The 19,188-nt window shown below is 43.7% G+C and overlaps 1 protein-coding gene across 4 annotated transcripts in view; it reads left to right on the forward strand.

The window, feature by feature from the left end:
- The window catches only part of LOC147891362 (protein BONZAI 1-like), a 54,198-nt gene that overhangs the window by 13,841 nt on the left and 21,169 nt on the right, over positions 1-19,188 (forward strand). For all 4 annotated transcript variants that reach the window (XM_087390096.1, XM_087390099.1, XM_087390098.1 and 1 more), the window contains 6 exons: positions 998-1,054; positions 11,763-11,954; positions 12,063-12,203; positions 12,293-12,354; positions 12,464-12,563; positions 13,560-13,671. In XM_087390096.1, coding sequence (XP_087246222.1) covers positions 998-1,054; positions 11,763-11,954; positions 12,063-12,203; positions 12,293-12,354; positions 12,464-12,563; positions 13,560-13,671 — 664 coding nt within the window. The remainder of the gene's footprint in view (positions 1-997; positions 1,055-11,762; positions 11,955-12,062; positions 12,204-12,292; positions 12,355-12,463; positions 12,564-13,559; positions 13,672-19,188) is intronic.

A 19,188-nucleotide genomic window follows, 5' to 3' on the forward strand; every position in this document is an offset into this window, starting at 1 on the left:
GTGATAATCACAGCCGACATAGGCTTTGGCTCTGGCATTGTCGAGGAAGGGACTAAATAATAGAGTGCACTGGTGCTCAGCCTGATTGGTCTATTTGGAGCCCTCTATCCTCTGCTGTGGTCTTGGAGCGGTAGGTTGTTGTTTGAGTGCCACCGTCACTCTGGTCGGCCTCCCCTGGTTGAATAGTAAAGAAGAAAGACTTGTGGTCCTTATGTGAGAGTCACCTTGAGTGTGATTCTATCGTATGTTGCTCTCTAAGTCTTGGCAGTGTCGTGTCCCCTGCTATATCTGGCTCAGGTCAACAAGAAGGAAGATATTGGTGATCGCCCTTGTATTGGGCTCTAACGGGCCCTGGTCTTGCCTCTGTGATCAGAGGAGTTAGTCTCTATGATGCTGGGCCTTAAGTAGAAAAGTCACCATTCGTCACTGATTAAGATGGGGCAGGAAATCTGAGTGGTTCAAATCTGCTCCTGAATGGACAGTAACGTTATGCATGGATCTCATAGTACACAAGGCATCTGAATGCAGCAGGATACATGACTTGATTACCTATGTGACTTTCTACTTGAAGATGCTGTTGTCCACAAGTACGTGATCGCATAGATGCACAATGTAGACTGCTCTCCATTCTTGGCTGTGCGTGTTGTTTTGTTTAAGTATTTAGCTAGTAAAATGGACTTAGCCTTTAACTGACATGACATACGGTCACATAACCATACTTTGGTGATAGTTATTTAAGCATGTTCTTCGGTCTTTGGTATGCATTTTTTTATTATACTGCTGATTGATCTTGCTGCTTTATAATGTTTGGGATTGGTGTGTGCTTGGAAATAATGTTTCTGGGGAGAGGCTGTCTGGGTTATAGGTCTGTCTGCCTCCTTCCTCTGTGTGTGGGATTGCAAGTCATGGCTTTATTTCAGGTCTGTCAACATAGTTATAAACTAAATAGCCCAGAATGATCTAACATCCTCCAGATTCCTATTTTGAATATCAACAGATGATTCCTCTTCAACAGCAGCAGTTCCTCGGAGAGATGGAGTGTGTCTTATCACAGGTATAATGCCATCACTTGACTTGAAGTCTTAAATGCAACTCAACCTAATCTTTCCTTATGGATAAGGAAAACAGACGTGCTGCTAACAACACATGCTTCTAACCTAAATTTGAGGTGCAGTCTTTCTTGTCATATTACCATAGACCATCTGGGAAGTTTATCTAAAAACGTTATAGGATTTCTTCGCTTGTGTTACTAATATGCCCACAACATGGAAACTTTCAACATTTAGGGTAAAATATGTGAGCGGGGTGTAATTGTTTGATGTCCTTGGTATTGATAACAGAGTATGATGATGGGATTGTTGCAACTTGCATAAGTGAGGAAATCAGCCATTAGGGTTGAATTGTTTGTTAGTGTTTGCCCTCTATTGTGTTACCTTGACACAACTTACTCAACCGGATGATTTAAATACTGCTGAGGTAGGAAAGGGTACTAGCTGTCCTGCCTATGTATATCTTGCAGTCCTCTAAAATAGTTATTTGGATTTACTGCAAATTTTTTATGTGCTCCCTACTGTTGCACTTGTCATGGTTGAGCGTCCAAACAACAATCATTGTGACACGCTAGCAAAGTGTGGCATCTGCTCTGATTTGGCATTTTCACATGATTGGGAAGATGTGCTTCTAATTTACTTGTTGCAAACTTATTATCGTTTCCATTGTTCTTTCTTTTGTGCGTAAGATGGGCATAGGTTAATTCTGCAAATAACATTTTCTCTGCTTCATCTTATCCTTTGTTTTCACCATTTGTGTCAAAGACCAGCATTTGAAACACTGCAGTAAAGCTTCCTTGACTATATGCAAATTCAGAGATGGGACTGGCCTGTGAAGGCAAGATAATATTATATTTGTGATTATTCTAAAACAATTTGTGATAATGGATTCTAGGAGAACTTGGTCCCTTTATCTACTTGTATTTGTGCTCTTACTCATGTCATCATGGTTTGATTTTTCTGAAGAATGATTGGAATTTTTTCATGCACGTGTTGGCATCTCAGGTGACTGAGGCTCATCGGTGGATTTTTTTCTCTGTCAGATGACAAGTTGAATTACATAATAAGTAAGGCTTTTACTTTCTATGTTAGGGGCTCAGCATTTCTACACTGTTAAATTCTCAGCCAGCGCTTTGCATGGCACTGCTGTCAAATAGAGTCATCTTGTCTATTTCCTGGCCTGCCATGATGTTTTAATCGTGGTAATAGGAACACTCTCTTTTTATGCAGAGAGGTCAGGCATTCTAGGTCCTCTAGGTTAGCTTTGTTACATCCCTAGGTAACCTTGGCTAGCTAGTGACTCACCTGTGGGTTTGGGGAGACCCTAGTGGGTGTAATCGATGGGTTATGAGGGGTAATTGATGGTCTAGAAGGGAGTGGAGCATGTATGCTAATTATGGCAGTGGTGTGTGGCTATATATTGGCATAGGGGGCTTAGTGTTGGGAGACATGGGTTAGTACTAGTATAGTGGACAGGCATGACGTTTCTCGGGAAGCTAGGTCGATGCATCTGCAACAGATTGGGCTCTTGCGGTATGGGACACAGAGGGCTGTTGACCGAGAGTCAAGATGTGTGTCTTTCTTGTGACTTCTAGTTCTTGGGGGGTTGACTGAAAGCTCTATAATTGGATGGTGAGTGCTGGAGAGGGGTCCAAATCTAAAGACAATGGTAGTGGCTTCTGATCTCATGGTATACAGGACATCTGAAGTCACAGAGAGAGAGAGAGAGAGAGAGAGAGAGAGAGAGAGAGAGAGAGAGAGGACCTCACTTCTGTGTGAGTCGTGCATGGGCTGCATGTGTCATAGTGAAAAGGGGTCCTATGAAGACTGATCCTAAATAGGTGTAGATCTGCAATATCTCCATTGGCTTGTCTCGGTAAGTGAGGTTGAGTCGACGTAGTACTGTATGTGAGTGTTGAAGACCATAACCTTGGTCTTGGTCTTCCCAAGGTTGACTATCAGGTCTCTCTCTCTCTGTGCAGAACACAGCTAGGGCCTCCAAATGTCTCTGCAATGCCTCCGCTGAGGATGAGATAAGGATCATGAGATCGTCCAGTAGTGATCCTTCGCCTCCCAAGCGGTCTATGAAGTGATCTCATCAATGTAAAGCCCAAAGAGGGTTTGTGAGAGGGGTGTAAAGATTGTGGGAGAGAGGGAAGGAGTCTCACTTGCGGCTTTCTCACAATCACAAATGGGGGAATACACACAAAGGTGGAGGCTGAAAACAGTTTTCCTCTTCTTAGTTGTGAAAGCCAAAAGAACTCTTGTACAAAGAAATAGAAGAACTCTATATGTGGGTCTCAAACCAAACTCAACTAACTAAGGTGGCATACTAACTGAGCCACAAACTATAGTAGATAAGGATAGCTGTCATCCAGCTATTATTCGTGGGCGGTGTACCAACCGCATCTCCAGCTAACAAGTCGGTGACATAAGTACACAACGGTCACCCTGGCATATCTCGAGTGGAGCTCGATATCTCAACACTCCCCCTCGAGCTCAATCCTAAATCCTGCACACCAAGCAGGTCTCTGGACTTGCGCAGCTTCTCTGCGCCCAATGCTTTCGTGAATATGTCAGCTACCTGATCCTCTGTGCTGACATAAACTAGATCAATAAGACCTAGTAAAACCTTCTCCCGCACATAGTGATAATGCACCTCAATGTGCTTTGTTCTGGCATGAAAGACTGGGTTCTTTGCCAAGTGTATACTGCTCATGTTGTCACAATAAATGACAACCGGCCCATCTGTAGACTGATGCATATCATAGAGTAGCTTATGCAACCAAGCTATCTCACATGCTGGACAGCATGTCCAATCCATACTGCCTCTGCAAGAGCTGTATCCCACTTAGTGATCTAATCACCTCAATGCCCAAGAAATAACGCAGCTCTCCCAAATCCTTCATCTCAAACTTCTGCCTCAATAGCATTTTCACATGAAGGATATCTTCAACACTATCACCTGTGATGATCAAATCATCAACATAAATGACCAGCAGCATAATCCCTTTCTCTGTTTTTCTCACATAGAGTGAGAAATCTGCCTTGGAAATCTGAAAGCCAATAGTGACAAGATACTGTCCTATCTTGTCAGACCATGCTCTAGGTGCTTGCTTCAAGCCATACAAGGCTTTCTTCAACCTGCAAACAAACTCAGGATGAGTAGCATGAACATAACCTGCTGGCTGCTCCATAAAGACCTCTTCTTGCAAATCACCATGCAAGAAGGCATTCTTTATATAATGGCTGTAAATCCATCATATTTCAGCCTATCCACAGGATACCTAACCCTGGTAGACCTGCTCAAAATAGGCTCACTTCCAGGTGCTCTCAAAACATCCCTGGTCTTCCTTACTCCAGGTGTAACAACAGAAGGAATACCCAACTCATCATCAATGCTCTGTTCTTCACATCAAACATGGGCTGATCTACCTTCTCTTTTTCTTTTCGTGATACCTGCGTACCACTATCTGCATTGCTTTGAGGAGATTCTCATGATCTCAATCTACCTGTCCATGGTGAAGTATGTGAACCACTGCTAGAGGACACTGCAGGTCCACTGATATTTTGTGATTGCTGCTGTGAATTCTGTGCAGCAATACCATTTTGTGCATCTACATCAATCATCACATTTACTGGTTTATACCAGCTGCTCATCTCATCAAAAACATCTCTGCTCACTGTGAACTTATGTGTAGAAGGGTTATAGCATCTATACCCTTTCTGCTGCAGAGAATAACCAATAAAGACGCACTTCTCAGCTTTTGGATCCAACTTGGACCTCATTTCATATGGCACATGGACATAGGCAATGCAACCAAAAATCTTCAAATGAGAAATATCTGGTTTCCTACCAGTATACATCTCCTCTGGCGTCATGCCATGTATTGCTGCAGTGGGAGTCCTGTTCATTATATAGACTGCTGTAGCAACTGCTTCAGCCCAATAATAATCTGGTAGATCTTTTTCATTTAGCATAGCCCGAGATACCTCTCCAATATGCCTGTTTTTTCTTTCTGCAATTCCATTTTGCTGTGGGGTATGACTGCATGAATATTGCTGCTTTATACCATGCTCCTGCAAGAACCTTGCAAACTCATTTGAGAGGTACTCTCCCCCTCCATCTGACCTTAGGCATTTTATTTGCAGGCCTGTTTCTTTTTCAACCATAGCTTTGAAAGCTTTGAAGTGCCCAAACACTTCACTTTTCTTTTTCATAAAATACACCCACAGTTTTCTACTGAAGTCATCAATAAATGTGACAAAATAGTGACAGCCTCCAATAGATGCAGCTTTTGTAGTCCACACATCAGAGTGGATTAATTCCAATGGCTTTTTACTCTCTTGAACATGCCTAGGAAAAGGTTTCCTTGCCTGTTTCCCAAATTGACAGGCTTCACAAACCTTGTGCATTTCTGCAACCTTGAATTTAGGCAATCCTGCAACAATATTTTGGGCTTGCATTGATTTTAGTCGCTGTATATTAACATGACCAATGCGTTTGTGCCAGATATCAATATCTGCAACTACACCGGTCCCATGTGCAAACATTGCTGCACTCAATTCAGGCATGTCTGCATCCAACGTAAACATCCTGCCCTTCTTCTTTCCTTTTGTTATCAAGCGACCGTTATTTTTCATATCCTTAACAAAGCATCCATGAGGATTAAATCTAACCTGCAAGCCCTGCTCAACCATTTGACCAACAGAAACCAGGTTCTTGGTGATGTTCGGGACATGAAATACATCCGACAAGTATTTCTTTGTTCCATCTTGCATAGACAAAGGAATTTTGCCAATCTGCACAATAGGATGTGCAGTATCATCACCAGTCTCCACAAATCCTGGTTTTTTCATTTTTCTTGCATCCTGCATCCATTCAGCGTGACCTGTCATGTGGTTTGATGCACCCGAGTCAACATACCACAGATCATTGCTTTCTTCTGCACTTGTTACAGAATTTGTCATATGCTGCACCATAAACAAATGCTCATTTCTGTCATCGCCCTGTCTACTAGAGGATGCATAATTGCCTTGCTGCAATTTTCCACTCATAATGTCATTCTGCTTTTTGTAGCAGTCTTTAGCCATATGACCTATTTTGCCACAATAGTAGCATTCAACATTGCTGTTTGCATTTTGGCTTCTCTGCCATCCACCACGGTTGGCTCCCCCTGCCTCTAGAGTTACCACGTCCTCCTGCATAGGACTGGTTTTCTTGCGTTTGCTGCATATTCTGATTTCTACCACGGCCTGCAGATCGGCCTCCTCTACCTCTGTCTCTACCTCTGCCAGCATTTGAGTAGAAGACAGTTTCTTTTGAAGTTCCTGCTGAAGAAGATGCACCCCCATTTCTTTGCTCTTCAGAAATTAGAAGAGCAATCAACTCCTCAAAATCAAGAAAGTTTTCACGGACGGCAATGGATGTCCGGAACTGTGCATAATCCTTTCCTAGACCATTCAAGGTCACAGAAACCAAATCATCATCATCCACTGGCGACCCAATGGAAGCAAGTGCATCTGCAATTTTCTTCACTTTCATGTGGTAGTCATTTATGCTCAAATTTTCTCTCTGCACATTGTGCAACTCCTGTTTGAGTTGCATTTTCCTGGCTTGTGTATTTGTGCTATACATTTTTTCCAAAGTATCCCATGCCTCCTTTGGCGTATTTGCATCCTGAATATGCACAATCATGGAGTCCGAAATACTGATAGATAGCCAGTACATAACTTTCCTGGCTCTCTCATGCCATCCTTTGAATGCCTGCATTTCCTGTTGACTGGGAACATTAGGAAGAACAGGTTCTTCTTCATTTCCTGTAATGAATTCCCAATAGCCTTTTCCCATCAAGAAATTCGTCATTCTAAACTTCCATGCCTGGAAGTTGTTCTTGTCAAGCTTTTGAGTGACAATCTGTGAAAGAGAATCAGATGCCATTACAGAACACTGCAAAATATTCTGTCACTGCAAAAAACACAGCTTTTGCCTCACACGGGTAGATCTGCAAAACCGACGAGAGTGGTATTTCACCACACAGTCACTTCCTAGTGACGATTTTGCATCAACAGGCAATAGGCATGAATCTGCAACTCCCAATATCTCTGCACACAGGCATACGATGCAATTTCTGCGGCACCTTTTCACCGACTAGCCGCGCAGTGGTCGCACAGCAAAAAACAGGGCCTTTTTCTGAGTGCCTGCGAAGAACTTCCGCCTTTAAAACGGGCCCCGAAACGGCCTCAAATCACAAAAACAAAGTCACTGAAGGCTTCGCCCTCACCCGCAGCATATACTGCGCTCTCGCCACACCGCGAAGGGCGTCTCAATCTGAAACAGTGCACTCCTGCACTTCTGGCTGTGCTACCTGCAGAGATTTGCTCCCAAACTCGAAATAGGAAAGCAACACTGGTCCTCTTACCAGGACACCACGAACTTGGCTTGCTTTCTTGAGCTCCTTACCACGAACAAGGCTGTGATACCATGTAAAGATTGTGGGAGAGAGGGAAGGAGTCTCACTTGCGGCTTTCTCACAATCACAAATGGGGGAATACACACAAAGGTGGAGGTTGAAAACAGTTTTCCTCTTCTTAGTTGTGAAAGCCAAAAGAACTCTTGTACAAAGAAATAGAAGAACCCTATATGTGGGTCTCAAACCAAACTCAACTAACTAAGGTGGCATACTAACTGAGCCACAAACTATAGTAGATAAGGATAGCTGTCATCCAGCTATTATTCGTGGGCGGTGTACCAACCGCATCTCCAGCTAACAAGTCGGTGACATAAGTACACAACGGTCACCTTGGCATATCTCGAGTGGAGCTCGATATCTCAACAAGGGGGAAGCCCTGCTTTACTCCGATCGTACTCTTGACCCAATCCGAAAGACTCGTGAACTTTGCCTTTGACTGACTCATACAGGCTCATCAACCCCCATATCAGTGTCTCTGGAATCTGTAGCTTCTGTAGTCTCTTGATCATGTGGGACCGTGGGACAGTGTCACAAGCCTTCCGAAAGGCTGCAAGTATGTGTAGACCTTCTGGTGTCTGGACCTCGCCTCCTTAATGATAGCCCTTAGGGTGAAAATGTGATCTAGGGTAGAGTAGTGCCTGCTGCCCCCAAGCTTTGTGTGGCTGCTGAGCTCCCTCTTTAGAATTGATCCATAAATCTTGGCCAGAGTATGTGCAATCATGAGGGTACGGCAGTTCTCAGTCTCCATAGGGTCTCCGGCTTTGTGTATCGGTACAATTGTGGTAGTGCTCCATGCAGGATGGAAACTGTGGCAAACAGCCCTGTTGAACATCTGTGCTAGGACCTCCTGTCCATGTGCAAAGTGCTCAATCCGTAGGCCCTCATGGTCCTACGCTCTTCGATTGTGTAATCTATGACGTGCAGCCAGTACATTCTGTGTGGTGAACAAGTGGAATATAGTGGGTCAAGGCGCAGAGGACATATCCGGTGGTGTCTGCCTTTGGACATCATAGATGGAACATGCATACTTGTGCCACACATGATGGGAATAGGAAACCCCATCCAGTGGTTGGGTCTCCTCCTCGAAAAGATCTGACAATCTCGTTCATCCTATGTGTGAGGAAGGCCTGCCTCTTATGATGAGTCAATTGTTGAAAAATCCTCTGTGTCTTTAGTGGTGGTAGATGACCCAAAGCCTGCCCCTGTGGCAGGTGGGCTCTTGCCTCTCTGCACTCGTCGTCGAACCAAGGGCTTTGGGGCATCTTCCCATCTCAGACCCACATGGGTCGGGTCGTGGGAAATGATTTGGTAGCAGTGCCTTGTACTGTGTGGAGGCGTTGGCGAGTCTACATCATCTCCAAGTAGAGCCAAGAGTTCCCTGGCCAAGTGACTCACGTATATTGGATCAAGGGCATGGTCAAAGTGGATCTGGATGTGTGTAGGCGCAGGGGGGCTCTCCGTGTGTTGGCATAGTGGCAGAGATACGGAAGGGCAAGTATGAGTGGTCAGCTCCGAGTTGTGGGGGGGTATGACAAAGTCCTGTATCCGTGAGACAAAGTCTAGTGAGCCTAGTAGATAGTCCACTGTACTAGACCCACCACCTTGTGGGAAGCAGGTGAGTCCTCCAGATGATGACCATCTCTGAAGACCATTATAAATGATCAGGTGTGGACTGCCCCTAGCTCAAGCAGATGTTTGCCCATAACTTGTCACCTATGGAGCATCTGCAGAGTGCCTCAATATCTCAAGCTCTGCTGCATCTAGCTTTGGGACTATATATGAATCTCTGTCATCGGTGAAGTCAAGTAGGACTACCTGCTTATTTTCTGTCCGTGCATTGAAATCCGAGAGAGAGAGAGAGAGAGAGAGGGAGCGTTTAGGGTTTAGGGAGGGAGGGGGGGGGAGGGAGGGATGGAGGTCCTAAGACCGATGGGTCTATGAGGTTGTGAGCAACTTGGTACAAACAAGCTGTGGGGGTGGAGCTACTGAATGAGTATCCACACCAATGCAGAATGCAGAATGCAAAATGATAGTACTAAGTACAACATAGTAATGCCGGTGGTCGACTACAAATCAACACCATCATCATCATCATCATCATCATCATCATCATCGACATCAGGGTGGATGAGGCAATGAAGGCATGAAATCGGCGATAGAGTGCTGTCGGTTGCTCACGGGTGTGGCTCTGTGACGTCTCCTAGTCATAGCTTTGCGTCTAACAACGGCCATAGTAACCCCTATGGGTCGGGCTCCAACTCTGAACAGAGAGGGGATGTCTCCAAGTGTAATCTGCGCGTCAACCCTTTGTCTGAGCTGTCGGGTCACTGGCTCTGGATCGCGATCATGTCGAAGCCTCGTCTCTTGGGTGTCCATGTGATCTGGCAAGAAGGAACTCCGTGATAGAGCTCTGAGAAGGATGTGCTAAGGAAGAAGTCTGCTCCTGTCTCCATGATCGAAGTATCCTCTCACGGTGCCTGACTAACTCATGGATGAAGCCCGCTAAACATCTCTGGTCTCAGTAGGAGAGGAATCGGGATAAAATCCCAAAACTATCTCTAAAGAGGCAGTAGAAATGCCCTCGGATCTCATGGTAAATAGGGCTCCTGAAGATGAAGTGCTCCTTCGTCTCAACCGCCTGCATGTCACATAATGTGCATATGCGCCTCTCCCTGGGTATGCCCTCTGCTCTGCCGCTCTCAATGCGAAGTCTATGTGAAGAGACCTGGAACTCTCCAATAGAGATCCTCAATGAGTTGGGGTAGGCGGATCTGCGTATATCCTGGTGGGTCGATGAAACCCTCCTTTGTGATGTGCAAGCAGTGATCTCTGTAGAAGCTAAGCTTCACTGGGAGCTCGCTCGGTCCCAACCAGGTCCGGAATGTGTATAGCTGAAAGAGATCCTCACGGATTACCTGGTTGACCTCGTGTGACAGGAGGGGGGAAAATGGAGCATCCATACTTTATTGGAAGGGAGGGAGTCTATCCATGTGGAGCCCTTAGTTGCTCAAACCATCTCTCAGTGCGTGCATACCAGCATCTCCGTTGAAAGTGCCATAGAGGAGGACAAAGCTAGCCAAGGTAGTCTGCTGCGCCTAGAAGTGTAATCCCTGTATTCCCTGACTCGGTGTAGATACGTGATGACCCGAAATGCAGCATCTAGCTGTAATGGGGATGACCCAAACTCAGCCTGAATGATCTGGTGAGGAATGGATGGCTTACCGTGAATCATCCACAATAGCATGAGAACTTGTAGCCGCTCGACACGAGCCCACTCAGTATCCGACAAGTCTGGCCCCCAACAAGGGCTCTATACATCCCTGCTAGGTGGACCAAGGAGTCAAAAAGCAGCCCCTTGGTCCGTGGATCCTGAAAGTGCGAGCGATTTTGCAAGAGATTTTGCGAGACCTCACAAGGAAGCACCCCTGTTGAGTGCTGAGGACATATGTGGAAAAGTCATATTAGATTGGCCTGGTTATGCGTGTGGAAGGTGATGGCCTCATGGGTGATGGTTTAGAAGGTTGTCAAAAATTGATTTTTTGTTATTGATCAATTCAGGTATTCTTGAAAATGCACTGAATTACATCTGATTAGTCAATGCCTGGTGTTTTTCATTTTGTTTTGAGAGCCGGCTTTCTGTATATGACACTTCTCATACATATTGCTTCAAAAGTAATGCATGATTGCAGCCTTCGTCATGGCTGAGTCTGCCCTTTACCTCCGGAGTGCCGACAGAAACTCAGTACGAAGACTTTGTATAAATGGATGCTCAAGTATGTGTGGGTGTGTGGATTTGTATGTGTGAGAGCATATTTTTATACTATGGTCGACACCCACTGTTGGGCACTGATGACGTGAGTGGGGATGTCATAGTAGCTAGTCCCTGCTATGCATGATGGAGTTTATGGTTTTCAACCTTGTGAGTGACTATCATGAGATTGAAATTGCACTATGTTGTGTTTTTAGAGGATGAGTTTGGGAATGTTCCTGGATTCATCTAGGTATGTGATTGCAGCTGCATGGAGTATGCTCCAAAGAAAACTGTTTAGTACCATTCAGGATCAATGTCGCTCCTATGCAAATCACTAGCTTTTTTTTTCATCCACCTTTTTCAAAATCATTTGTATTTATACAAAGGGCAGAGGTTTTGTTTTGGATGATGCAAGGAACATTTGCTTGCAAAGCTATTTCCTAAGGTCTGATCTATTGTTTGCACTTCAATGATATTTGTTGACTGCAGATTGTTACTGCACCTGGTCAGAAGCTTACAAGAGCTCTGCAACCACCTAAAGAAAAGTTGGCGGATATGTCTGGGATGCCTGACCTTGGGTTACTCACAATTAGGGCTGAAGAGATGGTCCATTCAAAGTGTGTTGTGGAGATCAAGGTTCATTGCTCTGAGCTGGATAATAAAGATTTTTTCACAAAGAGCGTAAGTAGTTTCTAAAAGATCTCTATGCTTTTTTAATGCTTGCAATGTTTTCTACAACTCATCGTGGGGACTATAGAGCCAAGCTTAAATTTATTTTTTGACTGTCAGGATCCATTTTTGTCTATAAGCAAAAAGACAGAGGATGGACCTTTTATACCAGTTTATAAAACCGAAGTGAAAAAAAATAGTCTGAACCCAACATGGAAGCCAATTAAAGTTACTCTGCAGCAGCTTTGCAATGGCGACATGGTAGGAACTCTTCTATTAGAATTTTCTCTGCATAATGAGCTCTGAAAAAATAAATCTAAAAGTCTGGTTTCATTTGTTGAATTTTGCAGTATTGCCCTCTCAGGATTGAGTGTTTTAATTTCAATGGCAGCGGAAGGCATGACTTTATTGGGTGAGAGGCCTTCGTGTGTTTTGATGGTGGATTTGTTTTGACAATGATGATGTCTTCTTGCAAGTTGATAATTAAATCTATTTCACACGATACGGCTTTTGTTTAACAGGGCAGTTCAGACTTCGCTAAATGAGCTTCAAAGCAGAGCAAAGCATGAAGAGAATACAATGAATTTGGAGCGGCAATCCTCAGGACAAGCTTCCGCCAAGGTCCATGTGCTTCCATATTTGACAACATAGCTTAGATTTTGTGCCTACCTGATCTGTTTGTTTGGAAGCTTAAATTGAATACCTTTGTCTTCACAAGCAATTGTATTTTGGCTGAAGAGAATGTGTACTGCTTTTTGATGAGCTCTTCTCCTTAACAACGCTATCTAATTTCTGTGAAAATAATGATTGCATGTAAAATTTATCTTATTTATGGACCATAAGATCAGGGTTAAGAGTCTTTATATTGATCACAAGCTGCTTATAAAGTAGTTGAGATGGTGCAAATGCTGCAGTCTAAAGTAGGCTTACAGCGCATCTCGAACCACATGTGCTTTGCCAAAATTTCAGTGTATGAATCTTTTCTGCTTCTACATTTGTTTTTGGAGAAGCCAACAGACACCAATCCTGTCATAGTTAGACAAATTTTCTAATTTGTGGAAGGCGCGATTGACTTAATACTGCATATTTAAACCATTATAAATTTGCATACTCTATTGGAAGGGGAAAACACAGATAGGGCCGGAGGGGTAGCAGGACCTATAACAAATAATGTAGTGTTCTCCCTATTGAACTAAGAGGTTTGGCGTATGGCATTCGCTTCTGTTTTCTCCATATGTTGTTGTGTATGTCATGATTGTTTTGATTCATCGCTGTCACTGCCTTATTCATTACGTGAGTACATGCAATGCAAAGTGCATATCTTGATGGATCTGGCAACTTAGTGTGTTTTGCAGTAAGGTGGCATATTATCCAGCTTCAGTCAGGATTTGTTTTTGGTGTGTTTCAACTTAAAATTGTTTAAGATCTGCAGGAAATAGAAAAAGAAAGGTAGTGAAATGACATATTTTGAATGATAGGCTGCATAGGCTGGTGCTCCATAAGTTGCCTTGAATGTAAAACAGATTAGCTGCTCGTCCATGGAATTTGCAAGATTATGGTTTATTGAGGAAGGTGTTGAGTGATTTGTTAAAGTTATGGATACTCACATGTTGCCAGGTGGGAGGAAAGATACATTTTCAGCAGTGTGCGATAACCCCACAGCATAGCTTCCTGGACTATATTTTTGCAGGATTTGAGTTGAGCTTCCTGGTTGCTATTGATTTCACAGGTAAGTATTCTATATCCATAATCCTTAGGATCTACTTTAGGAAGTCTTTTGTATAAGAGTGGTGGTGGTGATTGCTGATGCTCTGAGCAAGTCTTATTACTTGAAAAATAAATAATGTGATTTGAAATTTCATTACTCTCTCAGATTTAATCTTGGCAAAGGATACAGCCTCAAGGACAGCTTCATGTTTCATAAACATATTGCTTGCAAGAGGAGGGGATGAGGGAGGACACATAATAGAAGCTAACAACAATAGAGAACACATACAAGATCACATGTAAATGGGGCTGATCTCCATATTCACTCTGATACCATTCTACCCACACACTAATAACTAATGACATGACATGTAACAGTAATATTGACTATTCCTTTCAATTGAAGGTTTCATGTCCGTGATGCATAGGTGACAGATGCTCTTTGTACGTATTAAATTTCAAATGTAGCAATGCCTTGATGAATGCCAACTGAATTTCAGAGAAACAATGGATAGGTTGAATTTCTTTTTCTTCACTTTGATGCCAAATGGAATGATAGGAAATCTTCAGTGTGCTTTCCTGGATTCTTCTCTAGAGCAATTTTACTCACGTTGTCGCAATCATAGTAGGTTTGGCCTCAGACTACACTAGGTTCTAGCTAGAATCCTTTGTGGCCATGTTGCTTCACAAGCATACTTGGATAAAGCAATACATACTGCTCTTGCTTTCGGCAAAGTAATTGTGTCTTGCTTCTTGCTAACCATAGAATGCAATATTGATTGAGTAGATAGACTTTAATGTTTACTCGTCTTTTATTGACATCTTCTGATGGTGTAATTGCATGTTCCTTCTTTGGGAACTGCCTTCTGTAACATAAAATTACATGGATTTCACAAAAAAGATGTTAAACACTGACTATCTATTCCTACTGCAGATCACGGGAGAAGCACCGAGTTATTCCACCCAGCCAATCCTTGCTGAAGCATGAGAGCTCACAGAGAATTCGAATCATAAACATACGTAAAACCATTCCTTCTCATCTCTCACTAGCTTCAACAAGCCCCATCTCCCTAGATAGATCTAGATGCCACATGTCATCCATATAGGGCCTTCCTAATGCAACATTTCACCCCTCTCTTGGGATGCTTTAATATCCTTTGCCCCTAGGCACATTCCTTGCATTAGGCCCTTAGCCTTAGATCCACCTAGTCTGGTGCTATCAACCCTCACCTAGGACCTTGACATTAATTCCCTCCCGATCTTTTACATGAAGCGCAAACAAATAATTACAACATAGACTCTTTAAGGGAAATGTCGATTGATTCTTCCGAGGTCATGCTATGGGCTATCATGGCACTGTCGAATGACTCTCTGCCTGAGATTATTTTGACTAGGTACTACAACCTTGCCATTTCTTTTCAGCATACCATCCCTTATGGTATATCTTGCATAAGTTTGGCCTTTTCTGGATGCCAGGTCATCCTTTTCGTTTTCCCCGGGTCTAAACACATGAGCTTTAGGCCATAAGCTCTGGTCAAACTCGTCCACCTTTTGAGTTTCTCTGATCTCGGTCATTAGAGCACTCTCTAATACCGTGAAACTCATATTGTGCATAATGCGAGACAACGCATCAGCAACCTTATTATCCTTCCCTCTTCGGTACCGAATCGTCAAATTAAACTCCTGCATGAGCTCTGCCCACCTAGTTTGGCGGCCCCTCAGCTGTTTACAAAAATGTTTCAGAGTATCATGATCCACATCAACATAAAACTCTGAACCATATAAATAATGCATCCATGTTTTCAAAGCATGGATAACAGCATACAACTCCAATTCATGAGTTGGCCAATTCCTTTGAGAGGGAGAAAGCTTCTTGCTTTCAAAGGCTACTGGCCTTCCCTCTTGAAGGAGAACTGCTCCTACCGCAATGCCACTTGCATCGGTTTCCAGAACGACGGTTTCTGGGGATCAACTATTTTTAACACCGGTCCTGTGACCATAGCTTGTTTTATGGTGTTAAAACTTTCTTGTTGATTCCATCTCCATATAAAAGGTACTTTATCTGAGATCAGATCAGTCAATGGCGATACTGTTTCGGAATATCCTTTGATATGCCTTCTATAAAACTGGACAAACCCCAAGAATGATCGCAGCCGCGGTCAGACTCTGAGGGATTGGGCAAGTTAGTATCGCAGTCACTTTCTTTGGATCCATTTCTACCCCCTCTGGAGTAATTATGAATCCTAAATATTCAAGCTTAACCATACACAGTATAGTTTTCTTTTTATTTATATAAAGACTGGCTTTCCTCAAAGTATTGAACACTACACTTAAGTGTTCACGATGCTCAGTAATACTTTTACTGAATATTAAGATATCGTCAATAAAATGTACTACGAACTTTTCGATATACGGACGTAGTAAATCGTTCATAAGCATGACGAATGTCGCTGGAGCATTGGTAAGTCCGAAGGGCATTACCAAAAACTCATAATGATCAAACCTGCTTCTGAAAGCGGTTTTATGCACATCCTTGGCTCTAATCCGGATTTGATGGTAGCCACACTTAAGATCTATCTTGCTGAAAATCACGGCTCCATGTAATGCATCTAGCAAATCATCAATTCGAGCCATCGGATACCTGTGCTTAATAGTGATATTATTCAATGCTCTGTAATCTATATAGAGGCGAAACGTATCATCCTTTTTCTTCTTTAATATCACTGGCGAAGCAAAAGGTGAGAAACTTGGTTGAATCTGCCCCAACTTGAGGTATTCTTCCAGTTGTCTACGCACCTCCGCCTCTTCAGTAAAACTCATTCTATAGAGAGGTCTATTTACAGGTTCTGCCTCCGGAGTCAGTTCAATCTTATGCTGAACATTCCGCTCTGGAGGTAACCCATAAGATAGTTCATCCCTAAAACATTCAGAGAACTCCTCTGTTACAAGATTAGCCAGCTTGGCCATCTCACCACTTTGCGTAACATCAGTGCTAGCCGAAGAATCATCAACCGGCTCTACCGATGCTGTGCAAAGGAATAAAAACTCTTCTTGAGCTTTTCGGATTTCCATCACGGAAACCAACGGTCCCTGAGGTACATCTTTCTCACCTCGCAAGACATAAAGCACATCATTCATCTTGAATTGATATACGTGCTTTTTCCAATCAATGGTTGGATTCTTCCTAGAATGCCACGCAATACTCAGGGCTATATCCGCATGAGCAAGCTTGGTCATTTCAAAATCAAGCTTCTCAGCATAGTCCTGAATTCGAAGCTCCAACTGGGTAACCCTTTGGTCCCATACTTCAGTTGAACTTCCATCTGCCATCCTTGACTGTATACGCATAGTCAGATGGACTTGTCTTTAATTTCAACCTCTTCACGAGCTTGGAGTTAATCACATTGTGAGTTGACACCGAGTCAAACAACACAATGACATCATGATTGGCCACTTGCCCTTTCATTTTAATTAACTCCGTATCATTAAAGGCTGTATATCCCGTTGCTGCGGGCTTAGATAAGATGTTATCAGGTGCACTCGTCACTAGCTTAGCAACAGACACACATAACAAACAAGGTACTAACCTCTGAGAAGATCTCGCTAGCTGAATCTGCATCTCTTCCGCTCTGGGACTTCCCTCCATCTCCACGTCGCATTCTGAGATCACCATCTCAGCCATCCGACGATCTTTGTTACGTGGACAATCCTTCCACTGATGAGGTTGAAGGCAACCAAAACATAAGCCTTCTCTCCTCGCTTTTTCCCTTTGTTCTGGGTTTAAGGGAGACTTAGACCAAGCTCGGGCTGCCATTGGGGTTACTTTCCTCTTCACTCCAATGGTGGTACTTGGTTTAGGAGTTTCAGCCGGTTTCGCCTGCTTGGCTTGACCACTCGGCTAAGAACCACTCCCTCTACTAATCCATTTCTTCTTAAACCCAGATTTCTTCGGATACCCATACTGGGTTCCGACCTGTGCAAACCCACTTGGCCTGCTGCCCTTGGCATCTTCATAGTTCAGGGCTATGGCTATTGCATCATCTAACGTGTTCGCGTACTTAGCGCGAACTTTCATTTTTATTCGATCGTTTAATCCAAATATGAAATCTTTCACTTGGATCGATTGAGGCAGGGGTTCATCAACCTTCATTACGCTCTCTCAAAACTTATGAGTGTATTCAGCCACTGACAAATTTCTCTGACGAAGGTTCCTATATTGATCCCAAGCTCGGGATGCTTCATCAGGAGGTAAGAAGTGTTTCCTGAACTCTCTTTTAAACCCCTCCCAGGTAGTGGATGCTATACCATGTTTTTGTTGTTTAATCCACCACCGATCCGCTTGCCTCACTAAACATGTGAGTGGCCTCGCGGATCTTCTTGATGTCATTTCTGATTTCACAAATGGCGAACACCTCGTCCCATTTGTGTAACCAGGTCTCAATGACATCGGAACTACGGTCGTTCATCCGACCAGAATACTTTTCTGGCCTGTAATTGGCAATATTTGGCACTTTAGCCTTCCTAGGCTCGACCGTATGGACACTTAGACTCCGGTTCCATTGGAGCCTTTCCCTTCTCCTCTCGAGAAGGTCTGGCAGACATACTGTGTATCGCTCTCCTAAGTTCAGACTGCCCTGCATTGGCCTGCAACTGCTGCGCTAATAACTGTTGCAAGGCATTCTCAAGCAATGCAATCCTGCCAGAGAAAGTATGAGCTACTGGGCGCGACACCTGCTGGGTCGGCCGGACTCCTGATTCACTAGGGTCCCTCCTGGAAGCTCCTTCTTCTGCTTCCATTCAGTTCAATGGGTGTTTTGTTTTGTTTTTTTTTAAATTTTTTTTAAAAAACCACTGCTAGAAAACTATATTTACAAACTAACACAATTCAGTCCACTTGCACGCTTACACAATTCCCTATACTAGGGAATTCCTGCAATCCCAGATTCACACTGACTAGGCATTTAACACATGCATATATCTCAAACTGCACTTTTCCCTATCCTAGGGAAGCTCCTGCAAACAACTCTGACTGCAGCGCATAGGCATAACCTCAAGCATATTCTGTCCCTGCTACAATATCAAAGCCTCATGCAGGCGGATCACTCACGAGATCCTGTCTATGAAAGTAGAGCATCCACCCGACTAAATCAAGAAGAAGAAAAAAAAAACACGAAACTGATGGAGGTCAAAGAGAGCTCCTTGGTCATCAACGATTTCGTCACAGCCTTGGATTCCCTCGATACGTATTTGTGTTTACGTGGCCTCTTATCCTTGCCTACCCTATTCAAGGCCCTACGCTCCTGCACCAAATCTGCAGCCAAGAGTGTTGCTTGAGCGTCGCTCTAGTCACGGCTTACGAGCAGGTTGCGTGGCGTTGGAGATCTCTGAGCGTCTTTGTTCCAAGGAAGTAGATCAAAGCTTATCACGGGCCAGTCAGACTGTTCTGTGTCACCTCTGCGCTCCAAGCCTGTCGTCCACTCCCAAAATTCAGCACCCCGTTCACGATTCACCACCCGTGGGTTTCGTCAAGTGCGTCCAT

Source organism: Dipteris shenzhenensis, chromosome 18 (assembly GCF_047967505.1).
Source record: "Dipteris shenzhenensis isolate YYH24624 ecotype China chromosome 18, Dip_SZ_1.0, whole genome shotgun sequence".
Taxonomy (NCBI): Eukaryota; Viridiplantae; Streptophyta; class Polypodiopsida; order Gleicheniales; family Dipteridaceae; genus Dipteris; species Dipteris shenzhenensis.